The sequence below is a fragment of the Heteronotia binoei genome, chromosome 5, assembly GCF_032191835.1.
Source record: "Heteronotia binoei isolate CCM8104 ecotype False Entrance Well chromosome 5, APGP_CSIRO_Hbin_v1, whole genome shotgun sequence".
NCBI classification, from domain to species: Eukaryota; Metazoa; Chordata; class Lepidosauria; order Squamata; family Gekkonidae; genus Heteronotia; species Heteronotia binoei.
Genome location: NC_083227.1, coordinates 141,984,867 through 142,004,952, shown reverse-complemented (window position 1 = coordinate 142,004,952; position 20,086 = coordinate 141,984,867). Strand labels below are relative to the sequence as shown.

The 20,086-nt window shown below is 44.1% G+C and overlaps 1 protein-coding gene across 2 annotated transcripts in view; it reads right to left on the bottom strand.

Moving 5' to 3' along the window:
• The window catches only part of ARHGAP26 (Rho GTPase activating protein 26), a 537,491-nt gene that overhangs the window by 28,560 nt on the left and 488,845 nt on the right, over positions 1–20,086 (bottom strand). For both annotated transcript variants that reach the window (XM_060240533.1, XM_060240534.1), the window contains one exon: positions 7,283–7,393. In XM_060240533.1, coding sequence (XP_060096516.1) covers positions 7,283–7,393 — 111 coding nt within the window. The remainder of the gene's footprint in view (positions 1–7,282; positions 7,394–20,086) is intronic.

Genomic DNA, 20,086 nt, shown 5'->3' with positions numbered 1-20,086 from the left:
AGGGAATGAATGGTTGTGAACATGGATGCAATCAGTTCCACACGATATCCAGAACCTGATAAACACCAATGAGAAGCCATCAGGATTTGACTTGCCATGTAACGTATAGAAGACAGCTAATAGAATACAAACAAGCTGTGGCAGCTGTGCAGACCTGTTGTTTAAATGGGGCAAAATACCAGGACCTGAATGCAATGGTGGTACAGCCTGACAAACTAAATATTTTCCATCTGTCACAAGAATGTGAGTGTCATGCTTTCCAGGGAGATGTTACAGGGCTCTTTGAACTCTCCTCAGGTGTGACTGAGTGGATTAAAAATGTAGATATTAGTATTTAGGGGAATCACATCCCGTTCTATCAGTTTGGTTCCGTATTTTATATTATTTATATGCTCCCTGTGTGCAACTCTGCCATACGATAAATTAAGCAGCTTCACAAAAGAATTTCCACTGCATGATCTAAGCCTGGCCTCCAATTTCCTTCCACCTGCCCCTTGCTATATATCCATGCACAGTGCTGCAGTGCCCTTCTTTTATACTGCTGTGCTCTTCAAAGCCCAGACTGGATTATCAAGGACATAAATGAGCCCTGGCTCTTTCTGATCTATTTTTTTAATTGCCTCCAAGCATGGCACATAGCCAGCAAAGCACTCAGCAGAATCCTGCCCATGCAACCATGAATAGTTTACGGACAAGCTAGAGTTGCCACCCCTCCTCAAAATGATAGAGTTCTAAATATCTTACACTAGATGCAGCCTTGCATCAAAATAGGGTTGCCAAGTCCAATTTAAGAAATATCTGGGGACTTTGGGGGTGGAGCCAGGAGACATTGGGGTGGAGCCCAGATCAAGGCTGTGCAGTGGTGTAGGGAGGGGGGGCGGGTCGCCCCAGGTCTGGGGGGTCCCCGCATTGCCAAGGAGGGTCCTGCAGGCGCCTTCTCCCCTTGGGCGCCCGCCCATCCCGTGCGGAGCCGAGTCGAAGAGGGAAGCCCTGCTGCCCGTCGGGAGACCTGGCCATGCCCACCGCCCGCCCCCTGCTCTGGTCTTTGGTCTGCCGGCTTGGCTGCCTCGTTCCCCTCGGCTGATGCTCGGCGGGAGGTCAATGAATTGTCAGAGGGTGGGCGAGACCGACGCGACTGCTTGGCTTCCAGTCCCTGCCAGAGAGCCCTCTTGGGCAGATGAGAGAGAGATCTCTTCCCAGCCACGCCGGCCTCAGCTTCTGCTTCCCGCCTCTGAGCTGCCGCTTGGGCGCCGTAAGGAGGAGGTGGAGCCCCGCTGGGCAGGGAAGGAGGGACCGAGGGGGGCACGGCAGGGCAGGCCCGGCGGGAAAAGCCACGGGACGGGGGGAAGCAGCCAGCTTCCATGGCGGGCCCCAAGCGAGGCCGGCCGGAGTGGAGTCGGCACTGCCACCCCCCCCCTCCCGGCCCAGGCTAGCGGCTAAAGTGGAGGGAGAAGAGCGGTTCCTCTCTAGTTTAGGATGAGCCCCCTTCTGCAGCCCGAGGTCTCCACGTTGCCATTTGTGCTAGGAAATGTAGTTCTGAGCGGAGTCTTTCCCTAGAGGCGAGGGCGGCAGCGCCTCCATTAGAGCTTCAGGTGATGCCTCAGCTTTTGCAGCGGGGGTTTTCTGCTCTTTTTGAGGGGGCTGGAGGAGGACGAGCACTCCCTTCCCCTCCTGAGGGAGAAAACACCAACCCAGCTCCTAATACAAAGAGTCTCAAGCACATTCCAAGGACAAGAAGGGGGGTGGGAGGTGGGATGGTATTCCATTTTGAGACGGTTTTGGGCTATGGAGGGATTTCCAATCTCATCTATTCATTGGTGCTGATGTGGGGGCGGGGGGGTGTCGAAGAAGAATGACTGCGAGAAGGGGTGAATGAATGGGATGGGTGTGCATCGGGTGGGCATCCTCTCGCTGCAAAGTATTCAGCGGGGCAAGGGAAAGAGAAAACCTTTTTTTGGCGGCTGCAAGCAGTTTATTGGATTTATATCCCGCCCTCTCCGCCTAGGCGGGCTCAGGGCGGCTCACAACCAAAAAAAATCAAAATAACAAACAATATCAACAGGTCAGCCATTCATTAAAACAATATGGTGCTAATATGATATCCTTTCAGTTCAGTGGTGTTCAAATACTTATGGAAGCATAGCCAGCTTCAAGAGGGGATTGGATAAGCATATGGAGCAGAGGTCCATCAGGGGCTATTAGCCACAGTTTATCATTGGAACTCTCTGTCTGGGGCAGGGATGTTCTGTCTTCTTGCTGCTTTTTTGGGGGGGGGGGCACAATGGGAGGTCTTGTAGTGTCCTGGCCCCATTGATGGACCTCCTGATGGCACTTGGGGGGGTTTGGCCACTGTGTGACACAGAGCGTTGCACTGGATGGGCCATTGGCCTGATTCAACATGTTTATGTTCAACATGGCTTCTCTTATGTTCTCCGGGCCCCCTGAAATTGTTGGACCAGGGAGGGTGTGTTGCGCGCGTGTGCTTATCTTCCCAGCGATACACGGTGTGTGTGCTCTCCCGCGCAGCGCTCGAGGCGTCTCCGAAGCCGGGACAGCTGCGCCTTGAGGAGTGCGACTCCTCGAGAGGAATAAGCCGGAGGGGCACGAAAGGGTGAGTTCCTTTATCGCGCCCTGTTATTTCCCTGGCGGGTTAGGCGGTCAGTCTGTGGGCGTCAAGGCGGTGCTTGTTGGAGGTGTCTGCAAAAGCCCAGAAGCTCCACTGGGACCGGGCTGCGTGCCACTAACCAGCCCCACAACTTGTTTTCTACCTGTGCGCTGCCAACGGCTACTTAAAACAAGGCAGGGATTGTAAGTGAACTCCGAACTCTTTCTTGGGCAACGAATTCCGGAAATGCCATCTTGGGGGGGGGGGTGTCGCCCCCAAAGTGACACCACTTCCTGTTTCCCCCCCACAAGTGGTGGCCATTTTGGGAAAGTTACATCACTTCCTGTTTCCAGCAGGGCTTCCTTGCAAGTGGTGGCCATCTTGCGGAAGTGACATCACTGGAAGTGACATCATATCCTGTTTCTGGCGGCGTGCACACACATAGGGGGGCCCACATAAATCTTGGGCCCCAGGCCCCCAAAGCCCTAGCTACGCCCCTGAGGCTGTGACAAGCATCATGAACTCCAAAGGGAGTTCTGGCCATCACATTTAAAGGGACGGCACACCTTTTCAATGCCTTCCTTCCATAGGAAATAATGAAGGATAGGGGCACCTTCTTTTAGGGCTCATAGAATTGGACCCCCTGGTCCAATCTTTTTGAAACATGGGGGATACTTTGGGGAGAGGCACTAGATGCTATACTGAAAATTTGGTGCCTCTACCTCAAATAATAGCCCCCCCAGAGCCCCAGATACCCGCGGATCAATTCTCCATGATTTTCTATGGGAATAAATCGCTTTAGGAAATAAAAGAGTTCCCAGCAGACATTTCCCTCCCCTCCCCCCGCTTTCTGACGACCCTGAAGCGGGGGGAGGGCCTCCAAACCGGGAGATCCCCTGCCCCCACCTGGGGATTGGCAACCCTACATCAAAACCAAATCTAAAACTTCTCTATGGGAATTTGAGGTTTAAAATATAAGGTTGGTCAGCCATTTAATTTATTCAGCTGTATTCGGGGGGCGGGGGGATGCATATGCCTTTTCTATGCCCTGTTCATGAACTAATAAATCTTATCCCATATAAGGTCATGGGAGGGGGAAGAATTATGGGCAGACTTGTAGTCCTGTTGTGGAATATTTCTGAAAAATGTAACTCATGATATAGCACAGCCAGGTGTCTCTGGCCAGGCATGAGCCTGAGTGCTGGTTTGTAGCACTTCAGAGGCCACTAATCCTAACTTCCCAGTGTGGTTCTGTATGTAATACCCACCTATTCCACAGTAAAGCTGGATGCTGCTGTAATGGACTAAAGCAGTTAGCCTGGGTGAGCAGGGAACAGCTCACTCTGATTGGCTGAGCCACATCCATGGATACAGAATGTATTGACTGGAAGGAGGCTAGCAGTGGGGGAAATTGCCTCACAGTTTATTTCTGAAGGAGTTCTGAAGGAGTTCAGTTGCGGCGACTGACTGAGAAGGAGCTGAGAAACAGCCTCTTGGCTGGGCTGAGTTCCTTGTGACAGAATTAATTTTGAGTTTCTGTCTGAAAGAGAGAGTTTTAATTTGAAAGAAGGGGCAAAACCGGGCTCTTTCTGTGAAAAAGCTCTCTGAGTGGTGGCACACTGTCATTCTAGAGCAGAGGAAAACTGAAGGCTCTGTTGAGGAAATCTGTCAGTGCTTCAGGGCAGACTCTTGGTTCAAATAAGAACATAAAAACACTCTAGGAGAGAGACTAGGTTCTTGTGGCTGTGAAGAAACGCCAGGAGGCAGACAGGGACACTAGCTGTGTGGGACTGAGAACACATGGGATTGAGGGGCTTGTGTGATAGCACTCAAGGGTTTGAGTTCTGAGGTATTGCTCTAACATCTGGAGTGTACCTGTATGCTAGTGAGAGTGTCTGTGTGGGGATATTTATGACACAAGCTGGATAGTCCTCTGTGTGTGATCCTTTTTTATGTTTTAGAAAGCCTTAGTATAGTTTTGTAATCTTTTTCTGAATAAGAGTGTTTCTAGAGAGTTAAAGAAACACTGCCTGCCTGTTTAGTTTTTGCTTGTTTTATATATCTTCAGCCTGCCAATAGTTTTTATAATATTTCAGCCCACCAACATCTCTGGTGATTAGAGATCATTTGTTTAGTTGAACTTCTGCCTGCCAACTGATTCGTTAATACCAACCAATCATTATTATTTCACTCCCTTCCTTGCTTTCTGTAAATTAATAAATGTACTTTTTGGTTTTGAATTTAAAAATGTCTGGTGCTTAGTTATTTTCTGACAGGATTTTATTCTGTGTGCCTGAGGTGGTCACTTCCCCCAAGCTGACCCTGACTGTCCCTCACAGCTGCCATTTTGTTGTTACATACAGATGAGTTCCCTGTGGTCAGCAGGATGGCCCCATGTTTTTAGAGAGACTCCATGTGATCTGGGGCTCATGGAAATTTCCCTTGTAAATGGAGCAAAGGAAAAACCTTCCTTGCTCTGACTTAAAGGGGAATATGCAGGGTGGCTTCAGGCAGTGCCTCTGTTTGGAAGCTTTGCCTGCAGCCAATCTGGGAACGGGGTTGGAATTATACTTTGCCTTCATGAAGGCAGAGTTAAGTTCCATTCAGCCCTCTAATGAGTGGTTTTGGGGGTGGGGGTGGTATCATAGATGAGCTACGTTGCTTCTTTAACTATGGCTCCGCTGGAGAGTAAAGGGGAGGGGTCTCTGGAAGGGAAGTGTGATTGTCATAACCTTGATGCTTCTTTGCTGATATGGAATCTTGCAAGGGGCAGGGCAGCAATAATGAGGGTGGGCTACAAGAAAAAAAGTAGGGCAGGGACAGGGTAATGCAAAAGCTATCTCTGCCCACCTCCACTTCACTGTATATTGTTGCTGCAGTAGGCACTCTGTTTCATGTCTCAGTGTGCAATGCCCCACGGTCATTACATCTGTGAGAATAGTATCAGGCTCTAGTCTATTTGGAAGCAGAATTGTCAGTCCTCAGTTGGTGGTACAGGATCCCTGGTTTGGAGGCCCTTCCCCCACTTCAGGATTATTAGAAAGCAAGGGGGAGGAGGAGGGGAATGTATGCTGGACACTCCATTATTTGCTATGGAGACCAATTCCCACAGGGCATAATGGAGAATTGATCTGTGAGTATCTGGGGCTCCGGGGGGGGGGGGGGCGCTGTTTTTTCAGATAGAGCCACCAGATTTTTAGCATAGCATCTGGTTCATCTCCTTAACCCCCCCAAAGTTTCAAAAAGATTGAACCAGAGAGTCCGATTCTATGAGCCCCAAAAGAAGGCTCATAGAATTGGCCCCTATCCTCCATTCTTTCCAGTGAAGTGAAGGCAATTAAAAGGAGTGCAATTCCTTTAAATGGGATGGCCAAAACTCCCTTTGGAGTTCAGTCATGCTTGTCACAACCTTGCTCCTAGCACTCCCAAATTCTCCTAGCTACACCCCCAAAGTCCCCAAATATTTCTTGAGTCAGACCTGGCAACCCTATTTGGAAGCTTTGCCCTGGATCTAAACAGATTGTGGTTTTCCAGGGATGAACTGCATTCTACACCTGTTCAGAAGATCAGCGTTGGATAGTCTGTTGATACTGAAATAAAGGCATGGCTTATAAACAGCTAAAAGGGGGAAAGAGGATTGGCTCACCCACTAGGCGCCAGGAGGAGGGGGGCACCGAATTGGGCTCCCACTGGTGCCCATGACAACCACCTTGTTGGCCTGCCTGCCTCCCCTGCCGTCACCCTCCCTCCCTCCACAGCATCATGCTCTATTGCCCCCTCCATCAGTGCATGCCGTGCTGTGGTTGGGCACTACCAGCTTCGATGCGGGCAGCTTGCCATCTAATCCTTTGAAGCACACGCAGGAGAAGGCTTCGCTCCCCCTCACTTCCGGTTCCAGGAGCTTGCCCGGGGCGCAACGCACCCTAGAGCTGATGCTGGGGAGAGACCATTCCATACAAAGACTAATGCTGGTACAAGGATGCTAACAGTGCAAATGTAATAGTTTGCAGAGTGGGCAAGCATTTGAAAACAGCAAATAATGAAATAAAGCTTTTTTTGTGGGGAGCAGCTTATTCCATCTGCTTGACGTGGGCTTTGGATGTATGCAGTTTGGCAGCATAATTATCCATTTTAGATATATATCTTAATCCCATGTGGCATGTTTTTTAGAAGACTTCACTGTTATTTTCACTGACTATAGAAACATGGAAGACTTAAAATAAGTGAGTAAACTTTACCTCCTCCTCTTTACACTTTGGGAGCGGTAATGGAAGCTTACCTTTTTGGAGTGGTGAATTTATTGATTGCAGCAGGTTCAACAATTTACAACCTTAACCAGCCCATCAAATCAACCACAGCTGAAGTTAATTCTTTAAAAAGATGTGGTACTGCAGCTGGGAGGATGGAAACACTTGATAGCTTACTCATGCAGTGCTTAGGCTACTCAAGCTATTCCTCAATTGCGGGGGGGTCACATAAGGGTTAAAAGTTTCCTCTCCTGCTGTCTGATGGCAGCTGAGGGGCTGTGAAGGCTAAAAAGGAAAACAGCAAGCTGGACTGCAGTGAAGAAGCTTGAATGAGACAGGGGAAAAACAGAAGTGTATCAACTTAAAATATAATAATAATAGCAGCAGCAACTGAGACGAGCAAAATAAAACCCTCAAACCTGCAACGGACCTGATGGGGGATGAGTCGCTGGACGTAGAGGAGGTGGGCATAGGGCTGGATGGTGCGGAGAACATAGGCCAGGACGGTGAAAGGGGTGACGTTGGACTTGGATTCTGAGGGCTGCAAGACAGAACCAGATAACTCATCAAGACACAGGAAACCACAACAAAGACACACAGCAACTCAAGGCATGATCCAACAGCAATGTGTGTCCTGGGAGGACATTTATGGCACAAGAGGAAACTTCAAAATGGTAGCATTGTGGACTTCAGGAAATGGCTCCAGCAAAAAACAAAAGAACAAATCAGTCTCTCTATTAACTCCTGCTCTGTGATTTCTCGGTTGGCAAGCTTGCATCTTTTGCAGACTTCTGCAATAGCACATCATTGCACAAAGCTGCTTATGCCCCTTTCCCCAGAGATCAATTTGCTTTGCTTCTGAGGTCCCCTGCTGATTTCCAAAGGTTGCAGGATCACATTTTGCAACACTTAACCAACAACCAAAATTGCATCTCTCACTTTGTTCGTTTGTTGTGGTACAAGACTGCTGCTCTGTGGGTCACAATCCACAGCACATGAAAGCAATTTCCTGTTTACATTTAGGAGTAAATGAGCCTTGCATGCTGGAAGCTCAGAGGAATTCATTATTGAAAGGATGGCAAGGAAGTGGTGCTAGAGCTGTCTCTACCACTCTATATGGAATGCTAGTTAGAAAAGAAAGCTGTACAGTAAATCAGACTGATCAAAGCTTGGGCAATGATGGAAATGAAGAATAGACTCAATGAATAAAGTGTACATTTTGTGTTCCCCAATCTTGATAAAGCAACAAGCTTCCCAAAGGGAATAAAAACAGGTTTAAACACAGTAATCTTCACATATAAGCTGCTGAGGATCACATTAAGCATCCTACTGAACAAGATTTCTGCTAGAGAGGATATACAACCCATTGATCAATTTGCTACCTACCATTCCACTAAGCCGATTCTGAAGCCTTCCCCTAACTTAAATAGCTCTTCCCACAATGAAGGAAGGCTCCTTCTGCCTTCTACGGTAGGATACCACCTACTGTTAAAAGTTATGATTTCTGTGTGTTAAATGGATCAATGGTCAGTGGAAGTCTCTTGGCATTCTAATACAGACCTTTCTAGTGTGGTGCTATTAGTTGGGAGCTGCTATATGTTGAGGGGAAAAAATGTCTAATGTATATTGTGTTTTATGCAGAGATGCTTCTGAAATTCCCACCTTCCAAATTTTATTGAAGAGCTCAGAATCAAGAACTACCAGGTCCTTGCTATGGAAAAGCATTCGTGGCTCAGTTTTCCTCCGTTCTTTCAGCAGTATTTCAATACCCCAATAAAGCCTACAGCACATGCACAGCTGGCTTTTGCCATAGCTGTCTGTGCCATTTGTGTTGATCCCCCCCCCCCAAATGTGAATGATTATATGCACTAACACACCCATTTTTGTAGTTAAAAAGAAACTTAAATTTAAATGCCTTTGTTGATTTTAATGCTTACAACTGTTTATGTGCATGGCTTACTTACAAACAAAAATGAGCTATATGTATAATATGAAAAAATATTAAAAATATCAAAGAAAATAGAAAGACACAAGAACTGGTATATGGAAACTCATCAACCTATAGAAGCTAGTCTAAGGAGATATATCCACCATGAGTTTGTTGCCCACCCCAGTTTAGAAACAAACATTGAATTGACAATTTAAAAATGTTTTCTGTTTCAGTTCTAAAGGAGGTATCAACATACCATGCAGAATTATTTGAATATAAATATTTTTAAGCTCTTTCTACAAAGTAGGATCAGTTTACTGCAAGTGCTGGAAGAGGAATTATAGCTTTACCGAGTAGAAAACTAATACAGTTTTCTTTAGAAAATAGGAAACTGAAATTTAGCATATAAGTACATCAAATTCTGCATGTCGAAGTACACGTTACATTTTTTTTACAAGTCTGATCAAGGTTTCCCTGACCTGACCTTCATTCCCTGTAGTCAGACAGCTACTATTGCAAACAAAGTTCCTAAGCATCACAGGGGCTCAAATCTGGATTGGGACCATGCTGAAGTGGGGAAAGAGGCTTCAGTTGTCCTCCTTGTGCTATTTTCCCAACTTGAAACAGCTCTGAGGGGCATTGTCTGCCCCACTGGTGTGCCTGCGCCTGCAAGACAAAACATCAATCAAACTCAATTTGACCCTAAAAATTTCACAGTTTTGCCCTACACCTAAGGCTGTTCTACTCAAAAATACCCCAGTACTCACAGAAGTACCCAGCAATTCCATGTGGGCAGATAGAGCCTCTTTTTTAATTAGAGGAAGGCAGTCTTCAAGAACACTCTTTTAAACCATGCTAAAGGTTTGCTACCTACTCCTTCAGAAATATAAGCAGCACAATGCAAAGTAGGAGGAATTAATCTAAATTTCAAAAGGCCAAAATATATTTTTTTCAATGTCATAAAAGGATGATCAAATAAGAGAGAGTACAATCTCTGGTTGATACAGGCTTTGTTGAGCAAGATACCAGGAATTTGTGTTTCTGAAATGTTAACTAACTTAGCAAAGCACATATTAATTGTGTATATACTTCATCAGATAAGAATGAATTTGAACAAGTCGATTAAATAAGAACAAATTAGTAATTGAAATTCACAAAATTACAGTCCACGTGAATAGAGGACAGGAACTCCAGTTTTGTTTATCAAAGCTCTTGATCTGGCCTACATTTAAATACATTGCTGTGTAAGCAACATATAAATATGTACAGAAAGCTTGGCTATTCAATTCTGAGTAATGTTTAACTCACCAAATTCTTATCTCAGGAAAACAAACAGTAACTTGGAAACATATTTTTGTTAAAGGATGTTATCAAGATTTTTTTTCCCCACTTCAATTTTTCATTTTGCAGAATCACTGAGCAAATAGTGTTTCACTTTCTGTATGAACATGTCCTGCATACGTTCAAACTGAAGACTTTCTTCATGGGAAGTTAAAAATGATTACTCAGGAAGGGGGTAAGAATTGGTTTCAAAATCACACTTTATGTTAACCATAAATTAAGCTATATCTTAAATACTAATTGGATTTTTTTGTTTCAGAGGGAAGCCATGCTGGTCTGCAATAGAACAGTTGGATCTGAGTCCAGTAGCAGCTTAGAGACCAACAAGAGTTTCATAGTATAAGTGTTTGAGAGTGAAAGCTTCTGTGTCTGGATCTCCTATTAGTCTCTAAGATGCTACTGGACTCAGATCTCCCCCCCACCCCCGTTTTCAATATTTTATTCAAATTGCCATATAACATAAACATCGCACACCATACTTAAACATATATTACAAACAAAAAAACAAACAAAGATGAGGTGAGCAGTTACTCTTTACAAGATCTAATTATATGCAACATTGTATCCCTCTCTTATTTTTTTCCCCTTTTTATGCTCATTCGCCCTCCATTCTTAACCTTTTTAACCTACTACCATTCTTCTAAAATATTCCTTACATTCTGCTATTCATTTACATTGGTATAACCATTCATAAAACTTTGACCAATCCTGTACCTTATTTCTTGTCTGTTTGAGTGTTAAGCATATATGTCAATTTGTCTGCTTCAGCTGTCTCTATTATCTTTACTATCAAGTCATCTATAGGCAGATTCAGATCTATGATTTTGTGTGGCATGCATTTCGTGAGTCATTAAAAAAAAGTTTCGAGGGCCTGATCCTGATTGGGCTTGCAGCATGGGGAGAGGGTATGCTCTTTGTCCCCTTGGTGCCTTTCAAGTGCCAAAACAACTGCTGTCTAGTTTGAACCTAAGCCTACTTTCAGTCCTCCCAGGTCTTTGTTGGTTTAATTAATTAATTACCTTAAATTTCTATCCTGCCCTCTCCGCAAGCAGACTCAGGGCGGCTAACGATCAGTTCAATAACTTCAAACAATAAATACAATTAAAACATGTTAAAACATTTTATCGTGCTGTTAAGCAACAACCTAAGCGGGATCATCCTTTACTAACAGTGAGCCTGTAGTGATCACAATTTCTCAGTAGTGTAGGGTGGCAGTCCTCTCCTGGTTTAGGTACCAAAAGCCTGTTGAAATAACTCAGTTTTGCAGGCCCTGCGGAATTGAGAGAAGTCCTGCAGGGCCCTTATGGGCTCCGGGAGTGTGTTCCACTTCAGGTGGTGTCACTGAGAAGGCCCTGGTCTGTGTAGAGCACAGCCTGGCCTCCCTTGATCCGGGGATGGACAATAGATGTTGCGTCCTTGAATACAGTGCTCTCTGGGGAACATGTGGAGAAAGGTGGTCCAAAGACAGACAGGCCCCTGATCATATAGGGCTTTAAAGGGCAATACCAACACCTTGAAACGGACTCGGAACACAATAGGTAGCCAGTGCAGTACTCTCAGCACTGGCTGAATGTGCTCCCATCGAGGGAGCCCCATTAACAGCCACACTGCTGCATTCTACACTGGCTGTAGTTTCTGAGTCAGGGTCAAGGGTAGCCCCATGTAGAGAGTATTACAGTGATCTATTCTCGAGGTGACCGTGGCATGGATCACCATTGCTAAGTCGTCATGTTCCAGGAAACGGGTCAACTGCCAAGCTCACTGAAGATGAAAAAAGGTGGATTTGGTAGTGGCTGCAACTTGGGCCTCCATTGTCAGAGGACTCCAGAAGCTCTTGACCATAGGGGCCAGTATCAGTGACACCCTGTCAAGAGCTGGTAAAGGGATCTCCCTTCCTGGGCTACCCCGACCCAGATTTGGGGGTCTTATAATCTGTTTTATAATTTTACTGTTTCTTTTCACCTTTTGTGGACTTTACTGCTGAATTATTTGTATCAAACAAACAGACTGGCTGCATAAAACAGCCTGTTGATTTGCAGTGCCATGCTAAAAAAAGTTACAAGCTTTTAAGCCCGCGGACTCCAATGGACTCAGAAGGCTATAATTATGGGATTTTTTTGTAGCAGGATCTCCTTTGCATATTAGGCCACACACCCCTGATGTAGCCAATCCCCCTGTACTAAGAGTCCTGTAAGCTCTTGGAGGATTGGCTACATCAGGGGTGTGTGGTCGAATATGCAAAGGAGTTCCTGCTACAAAAAAGCCCTGGCTATAACTATGCTCAGAATAACACACTGTTAAGGTTTTCTGATTTTTATTTTTTAAAATCTTACTGCTGTTTGGTGAAACTCCCTTTAAGGAAATTTTCAAGATGATGTAAACTCCTTGAAAGTTTTAATGTTATTGTATTGTAATATTTTAATCTTTTTGTAAGCCACCTTGAGGACACATTTGGCTGAAGGCCAGGGAAGAAATGTTTTCAATAAATAGATATATAAACAAAAAACTGCCTACATATGGCAAACTGTTGGTACGTTACAGCAATCCAAGCAAATAATCTCCCACTGTACGGTATCCACACCACCATATACTGCCACCAGGTGTATCTGGTGATGACAAGCCATGAAATGAGAGCTAATCTACCTGATACGGCCAATGTATATGAAGGGTTCACTGCATAAAGTATCTACTACAAGGCTGAGCTGCTTGGAATTACCTCATTTCATGTTGGCTTTCCTAAGAGCTGAAAAGTTCAAACTTTTGAGAATTCTCCCCCCCCTCTCAATACCTATTAGATGTGTTTCAATGTTGTTCTACTCAGCTGCATTTTTCTCCTTTGCTATCACAGTTCTCAGAATTATATGCCTACACCGCCATTAACTCCTGCTGGCTGTGGAAATCCAGGTAATTTTTTATGAGTATTATGATGCTGTGGATGCTCAGAAGCACAATGATGCGTATCACCACAACCAATCCAATTACATGACAGTATCAGCAAATGAACCACAGCTCTGAATGGTCCTCTAAGGACAGCAGTACTGTAAGAACATTTACTTAATTTGATCATGCTTGGAATTAGGTCAACAGAAATCAAATTAAATCATCAGAGATCATACTCACTCAACAGAGATTAAATTTCCAACAACATCTGTGTGAGCCAGACTTCTATCCATAGCCTTCAAGACAACACAATTAGTCACAAGCAGGGATTGCATTATTTTATTCAGACTAAACATTTTGGGTGTTCTTTTCTTGAAATTCACTGGAGGTAGAATCACTGTGACACTATTGTTCTCTATTTTACATTGGAATCATGTGTTGTACATGGAAGGCCAAAAGCTACTCAGTAACTTGTGTGCAAGGAGCTAGTGGCTTCAGTCCAGTTTTCTGGTGGGAAAATATCCACATCATAAGAATCACCATCATAATTTGGCAGCCAGAGAACATTCTTGACCAGATTAGCATACTTTTTATTTGAGGTCAGATTTCTAACAAACTGCTTTATGTGTAGGTTTATCCGTCACAGACTTTAATATCTGATTAGCACAAATGTGGATAAAAGGTATCCAAACAAAATTAAAACCGTGGTCACAACTGAACATCTTAGCTGCATATGAACCTCATTCATCCCACAGCCACACAATACCTATTTTATGCTGGTTCAGAGAATCTTCAGAGCCCCAATCAGCTGCCCCTATGATGCCATTTTCTTTCTCTCATTAGAAACGGGGAGCAGTCACACATCCAATCAGATTTGGCTATATGATGGCACTGAAGGCATATGAATATAATTCAGAGCAAAACAATGTTTATTCAGGAAGCATCACCCGTGCTCAGAACTGCCTTTTGTTTGCCCACAGTGGCAGCATCATAGAGTTATATCTGACTGCTTACATGATGGCTTCCTTGTTCCCATGGAAACAGAAGATCTATTTAAAAACACAGCCATACAGCAACAGCCACCTATCAGGACTAAATAGATACCCACTCTAGAGCAACCCCAGAGTGTTGCTACCTGAATACCAAATACCAAGGAGAGGAGCCTGAACATGTATGTGGAGAAATTATGGCTGAGAAGCTGTGCTGCAAGTTCTCTCCCCTTTTGAACCCTGTCTCAGAGTGTCACTGAAGGAGAGGCCCACTTTACTGCAGAGACAGGAAAGGCCAGTTTTTATCCAGGCCTAATTAAAATTTAGAAGGGCTAATTTCTTTCTAACTCTTGGTCCCCTGGCTAATGCATTGAGACAAAGTTGTAGCAGTGTGTGTATATATACGAGGCCTGAGGAAAAAAAGCTAACATTTCCCACAAGCACAAAAAGTATTGACTCCAACCCAGTACTGCTTTTGCTTTGTGATATGTGTGACTAGCAAGGGGTTAAGGCACACATATTTGGAAGCTTTGTTCATGCTTTCTATTTGGCACAGAGCTGCTAAACATGGGCAGGACTCCCCAAATCTCCTTGCCAGGTCACCAATGGCAACACCATGTCCTGCTCTGGTCCCCCTGAGCTCTGACTCCCCCCTTGCACAAGTGCTCTGTAAATTACAAAGAATGCAACTAGAGAAGAGATCTGTCTTCATTCTCTATAAAAGGCAGAAGTAGGGAATTACACGTGGTTCTTCTGCAAAAGACCCACATGAAACCAAATAAGGCCTCTCAGCCTATTCAGAGTACTTTGGGAAGAAGAATGGTCTTGTTCTACTTCAGAGCAGGCACAAATAAGCATTTCTCCTGCATAGCAAAACAAAATCCTGCCCCTCTCTAAGTCTTCAGCTTAAGGCAGAATATGTTGAGTACATGTGTCTTTCAGTCTGTGCCAGGTTTTTACAGAAGGTGACAGTGGCACAAACCTCCTGAACAAGGGTAAAGAAATGTCCTAGCCTCTCACCATGAAAAACAGGGGCTTGTGGGACGTAAGAGCTCAAATCCCACAAAAGCATAATTCCTGTTTGTACAGATAAAAAAGTGTCTGCTGATGGAATAGTTACCATGCAGATTGGTGGAGTGGTTGGTAGGGGTGTGCATCTGGTTTGGCTGAACTGAATAAACACCCAAATAGCTGCTGATTAGGATGTATTCGGCTCCGAATACATCCAAATCAGATTTCCTGCTGTTATTCAGGAGCCGAATACAGCTGCTCCGGATACCGCCGAATCAGTATTTGGTGGTATTCGGAACTCCCGAATAGCAGGCTGGAAAGAAGGTTTAACTTTAAAGGAAAGCTATTCATCTCCTTTCCCACCTCTCCCAAAGCCTGTCTGGGATCAGGTGGAGGTGGGATCCTCAGCAGCCAATCGAAGTCATGCATTTGCAAACTGCTAACCTCCCCCTCAGTATCGTTCAATAAATAATAACAGGGTGGCAGAATAGACAAATCTGGGGAGAAAGAAAGCTTGCAAAATAAATCTTTACGGAGATTGTGATAAAAGGAGCAATCAAGCAATATATGCTGAATTGAGTCGGGAATATTCGCTCCACAGGAACAGAGTCTGTCGCCGAAAGGGACTCGATGATATCTCCCTTGTAAAACTTTGGAGGGAAACGCATTTAGTTTAGCCAACATAAATGCCCTGCGATGACTTGGAATGGTTAATTCTGATAGATAATGGGGCATTTTGCCGCAGAAAGCATAAAGACCTAAGGAAGCTGGGAAGCAAATATAAGGGTTTGTTGGACGTAGTTTCATTTCCTCCAACTCCCACAGTCTCAATTTAATACATCTGAAGATATATGACTCATCAGAAGTAAAAAAATCATCAACCTCTATCCCCAACTGGTTAAGTTTGGACATAAGCACTGTTGTCCAGGATGAAATATATGGGTCTCTTTTCATACAATCAAGAAGGCTGTTAGGATCTGTTCTAAAGTGACTTTTGAGCCAGAATTTAAACACTGCAATCCAGGCTTTTGTCTCCACCAAAGACTGACCCACTTCAGAGCAGAGAGCAAAGTAGGACACACATTTTGCCATACCAAGAATTTGTCTAAAGAATGAGGCTTGAATGCCTGCCACTTTCCTGGTAAATACTGAGATCCATATAGGGATACCATAGAGAATTTGGGCTAGTGTTTTAGCTTTTAACACCTTAATTGCTGCCGGAACTAATTGGTTGCCCCTTGCAAAAAATCCCTTTAATTTGAGCAACCGAACATTTAGCCAAGTTGACAGTGTTGTTACAATGTGAAGCCCAGCTTAACTTGTGATTAAAAGTGATCCCCAAGTATTTAAAAAATTTTGTTTGCTCAATTGTTGAGTTGCCAATAAACCATCTCTGTGGGCGCCAGCAATTTGAAAAGACAACTACTTTAGATTTGGCATAATTGATAGTGAATTACAATTACAGTAGTCACAGAAGGCATTCAAATACCTTTGCAGGCCCACACACTTGTGCAAGAGAGGATGGTAGTATCATCGGCATAAAGTAATAAGGGGGCCACTTGGCCTGCTAGTTTAGGCGGATGACCATTAATAGGGTTCAAAAATTGTACCAGGTCAGTTAAAAATAAATTAAAAGGATGCGGGGCCAGCACGCAACCTTGTTTAACTCCCTTTAACACTGGGATTTTGCTAGTTAAGTCACCACTAGAAGAAAATTTCACTTGGCAAAAAGTATTAGAATGAAGTTTCCTCAAGAGAAACAGCAGACGAGGGTCCATTCCCAGGTAACCTAGCTTAATCCATAGTTGGGCTCTATCTGTTTAATCAAATGCGCCCTTCAGGTTGATGAAGGCAGCATATAATTTTTTTGTCCCAATATGGATATATTTTTCAGCAAAGAAGGCCAGAGTGCAGCAATGGTCCATAGCAGATTTGCCTTTGGAAAAGCCAATTTGTTCAGGACCTATGATGTTGCCTAGATGCATCCAGTCAGTTAATCGAAGTGCTAAATGTTTGGCATACAATTTGCCCACTATAGATAATAAACTAATGGGGCGGAAATTTTCTGGTAACTTCAACCCCCCCTTTTAGTATATTGGGATAATTATAGAATCAAGCCAAGAGTCTGGGATGGAGCCATGCAGATCAATGAAAGAGAACAATTTTGCAAGGGGCAAGAGGGCAAGATCCACTAATCGGCAAACTTTGTAAATACCTCAGCGGGAAGGCCATCAGGGCCTGGTGCTTTACCCGCTTTTAAATCCTTCAATAAATCTAGAGTTACTGGAGGCCAGACTGGCATATCAGTAACTGTGGGGTTTGCTAAGATAGGAAGGGATACACACAGAGCAGCAAAAATGTTAAGAGAAGTAATCAACCCATGTTTGCGCAGAAATATTTGGGTCCGTAACAGAATTGTTTTTTAGATTACCCAAAATGATTCTCCAGAAAGCCTTATTATCATTAGATTTTATCGAGTGGTAAAGTTGGTCCCATTTATTCTGAAAGAAAAGTTTCTTTTTGGATGTAATAAGCTCCAGGTAGGCTGTCTTACAAGCAATATAGGCCTTAATTTTTGTTGGGTCTTTGATGATGATGATATTGGATTTATATCCCGCCCTCCACTCTGAAGAGTCTCAGAGCGGCTCACAATCGCCTTTTACCTTCCTCCTCCACAACAGACACCCTGTGAGGTGGGTGGGGCTGGAGAGGGCTCTCACAGCAGCTGCCCTTTCAAGGACAACCTCTGCCAGAGCTATGGCTGACCCAAGGCCATTCTAGCAGGTGCAAGTGGAGGCGTGGGGAATCAAACCCGGTTCTCCCAGATAAGAGTCTGCACACTTAACCACTACACCAAACTGGCTTTGGAGTGACAGGCCTCTTTAAATTGTGCTCTCAGTTCTTGTTTACAAGCTAAACAATCTGTATCGAACCAGCTAGAGAAACTAGACCTAGACAAGATCACAGGTTTAGCTTTAGCACTACAGTAATCAATTAATAACGAGAATCCTGAAAGGATTGTATCATCTGAATTGGAATTTATGATTGAATCCCTTAATCTGCACAGTGCCAAAGAGGGAGGAAAACTCCCTTTCTAGGGTCGGGGACCACTTGATTTTTTTTAGAATATTCTCAGAGGCCTTCACAGATTGGGAAGATGATACCATATTAACCTCCAGATCCAATCTTAAAGATAGAATTAGGGGCAAGTGGTCACTTTCCGTGTGTGAATCAATGTAAAAGTTATCGATAGATGACAGAAGGTTGGGTGAACCCAAACAAAAATCTATCACACTGCAACCCCGTGTGGAAAAAAAAGTAAAATCACTTGCGGCCGGAATTTTGGAGAGACCATTAAATATTATAGCATTGTGTGCTATGCAGAATTCAATTAATCGAAAATCCGCCTTATTGGTTAAAGTATCTTTAGAACAACGGGGCAAACATAATTGTAGTGGAAGGGATTCAGCCGCTTCAAAGTCAAAATGAGAGATCCACTTCTGATTATTACTGCTTCTCCGAGCATTAAAATCACCCAAAATCATGAGCTGAGCAGTATGGAATTTCCTAGACAAAGACATCACATAAGCCCTTGGCTTCAGCTGCTGCTGCTCTCTCTTTGTGTCTTGGCCTGCCTGATGGACTGGACTCCAGAAAGTGACTGAAAGACATCTAAAGGTAAGTCTTGGGATCCTTCCTTCCTTCCTCCTCTCCCCTCCCCTTCTTTTTGAGAAAACAGGATTTAAGACAAGTGAAAGGACTTTTAAAAATAAAGTATCCTATTACTTTTCCTGTTTTGGGTGGGTGGCTTCCTTGGAGTGGGTTAGGGTTCTGTTGGGGTGGGGGGATTTGGCCTAATATTTAGTGCAAGTTTTAAAAAATTGTTTTTTAAAGTGTTTTAATAATAGCATTTAAGGTATTGCGTTGTGAATTATCCCCTTTTTGCTGAGTGGGGTAGGGCTGGGTGTTTTGTTCACTGTTGTTCACGAGTTATGTTGTTGCACTGCACATTAGATTGTTTGTGACAGATATTTTAAAGGACCCCACTGTTTATTGGGGTATGTGTTCTTGATAGTGCTGTTGTTTGTTTTCTGCACTGTGTGAGTTGTTGGTCATGGACCAAGGTTTTTTTTTTTTTTAAGTCCCTGTCTTCCTTCTAGTTGCTTGCTTGGGAGGCAGTTGGTGGCCAGTGTGAGGTGGGTTGCTTTTCACTGTGTTGTTCAGTTTTGGTTCTGCCCTCTTTTCCTTGGGGGTGGTGGTGGTGGTTCTGTTATGGTCTTGTGTAATATCAGACTTCTTTGGTTGCTTTAGTTGTTACATTTTTGGTTCAGGGTTAGTTGATTTTGGAGTTACTGGGGGTGTTGCTGTTGGCTTGGGCTGCTGCTCTAATCTGTTCCTCAATTGTTTAGTGTGGTTGTACCTTTGTTTAATTATCCCCCTCCTTTGAATTCCCTTTGGCCTGTTGGCTGTGGTGAGAGGGGAGGAGGACTGTGGCGGTGTTCTGGATTAGTGTGAATTGACTGTGTGGTTCATTAGGTAAAGGTTAGTGATCTTGTTCTGCCCTTGCATTACCTTGGTTCTCTTTTACTGTGTTTCATTAGAGTTTTGTGGTATCTGAGAGTGTTTTTGGTTTGATACGGGCCAGTAAATATGCTACCCCACTAATAAGGGGTTTTTTTTTAGGAATTGTGTTCTTTTAAACGTTAGAGTAATACAGTTTAGGACTTCAGTTTCTTCTCAACTAACTAGGACAGACAGGGAACACTTCCAAAAGAGTGTGAGTTTCTCTAAAAAGCAGTGTAACTAGGCCAGCACAGGTTCCATTTAAAAGAGACCAGGGTATTTGTGCATTTGACCTTCAGCCACTGAAGGGCGGTGCACTTTTACATTCCATAGGGTGAACCACAGCTTTTCTCTAGTCATAGGAGACACTTGACTTTCAGTTTGCAAGGAAATCTGGTTTTTGTCCCACATCAGTGCTTCTAAAAAGGTCTGCTTTCATCTCAACCTTCATCTCAAGGTAACCTTTTAAAACTGTAGCCAGGGAAAGGCAGAATCACTTAGTTTCTTTAACTAGACCATT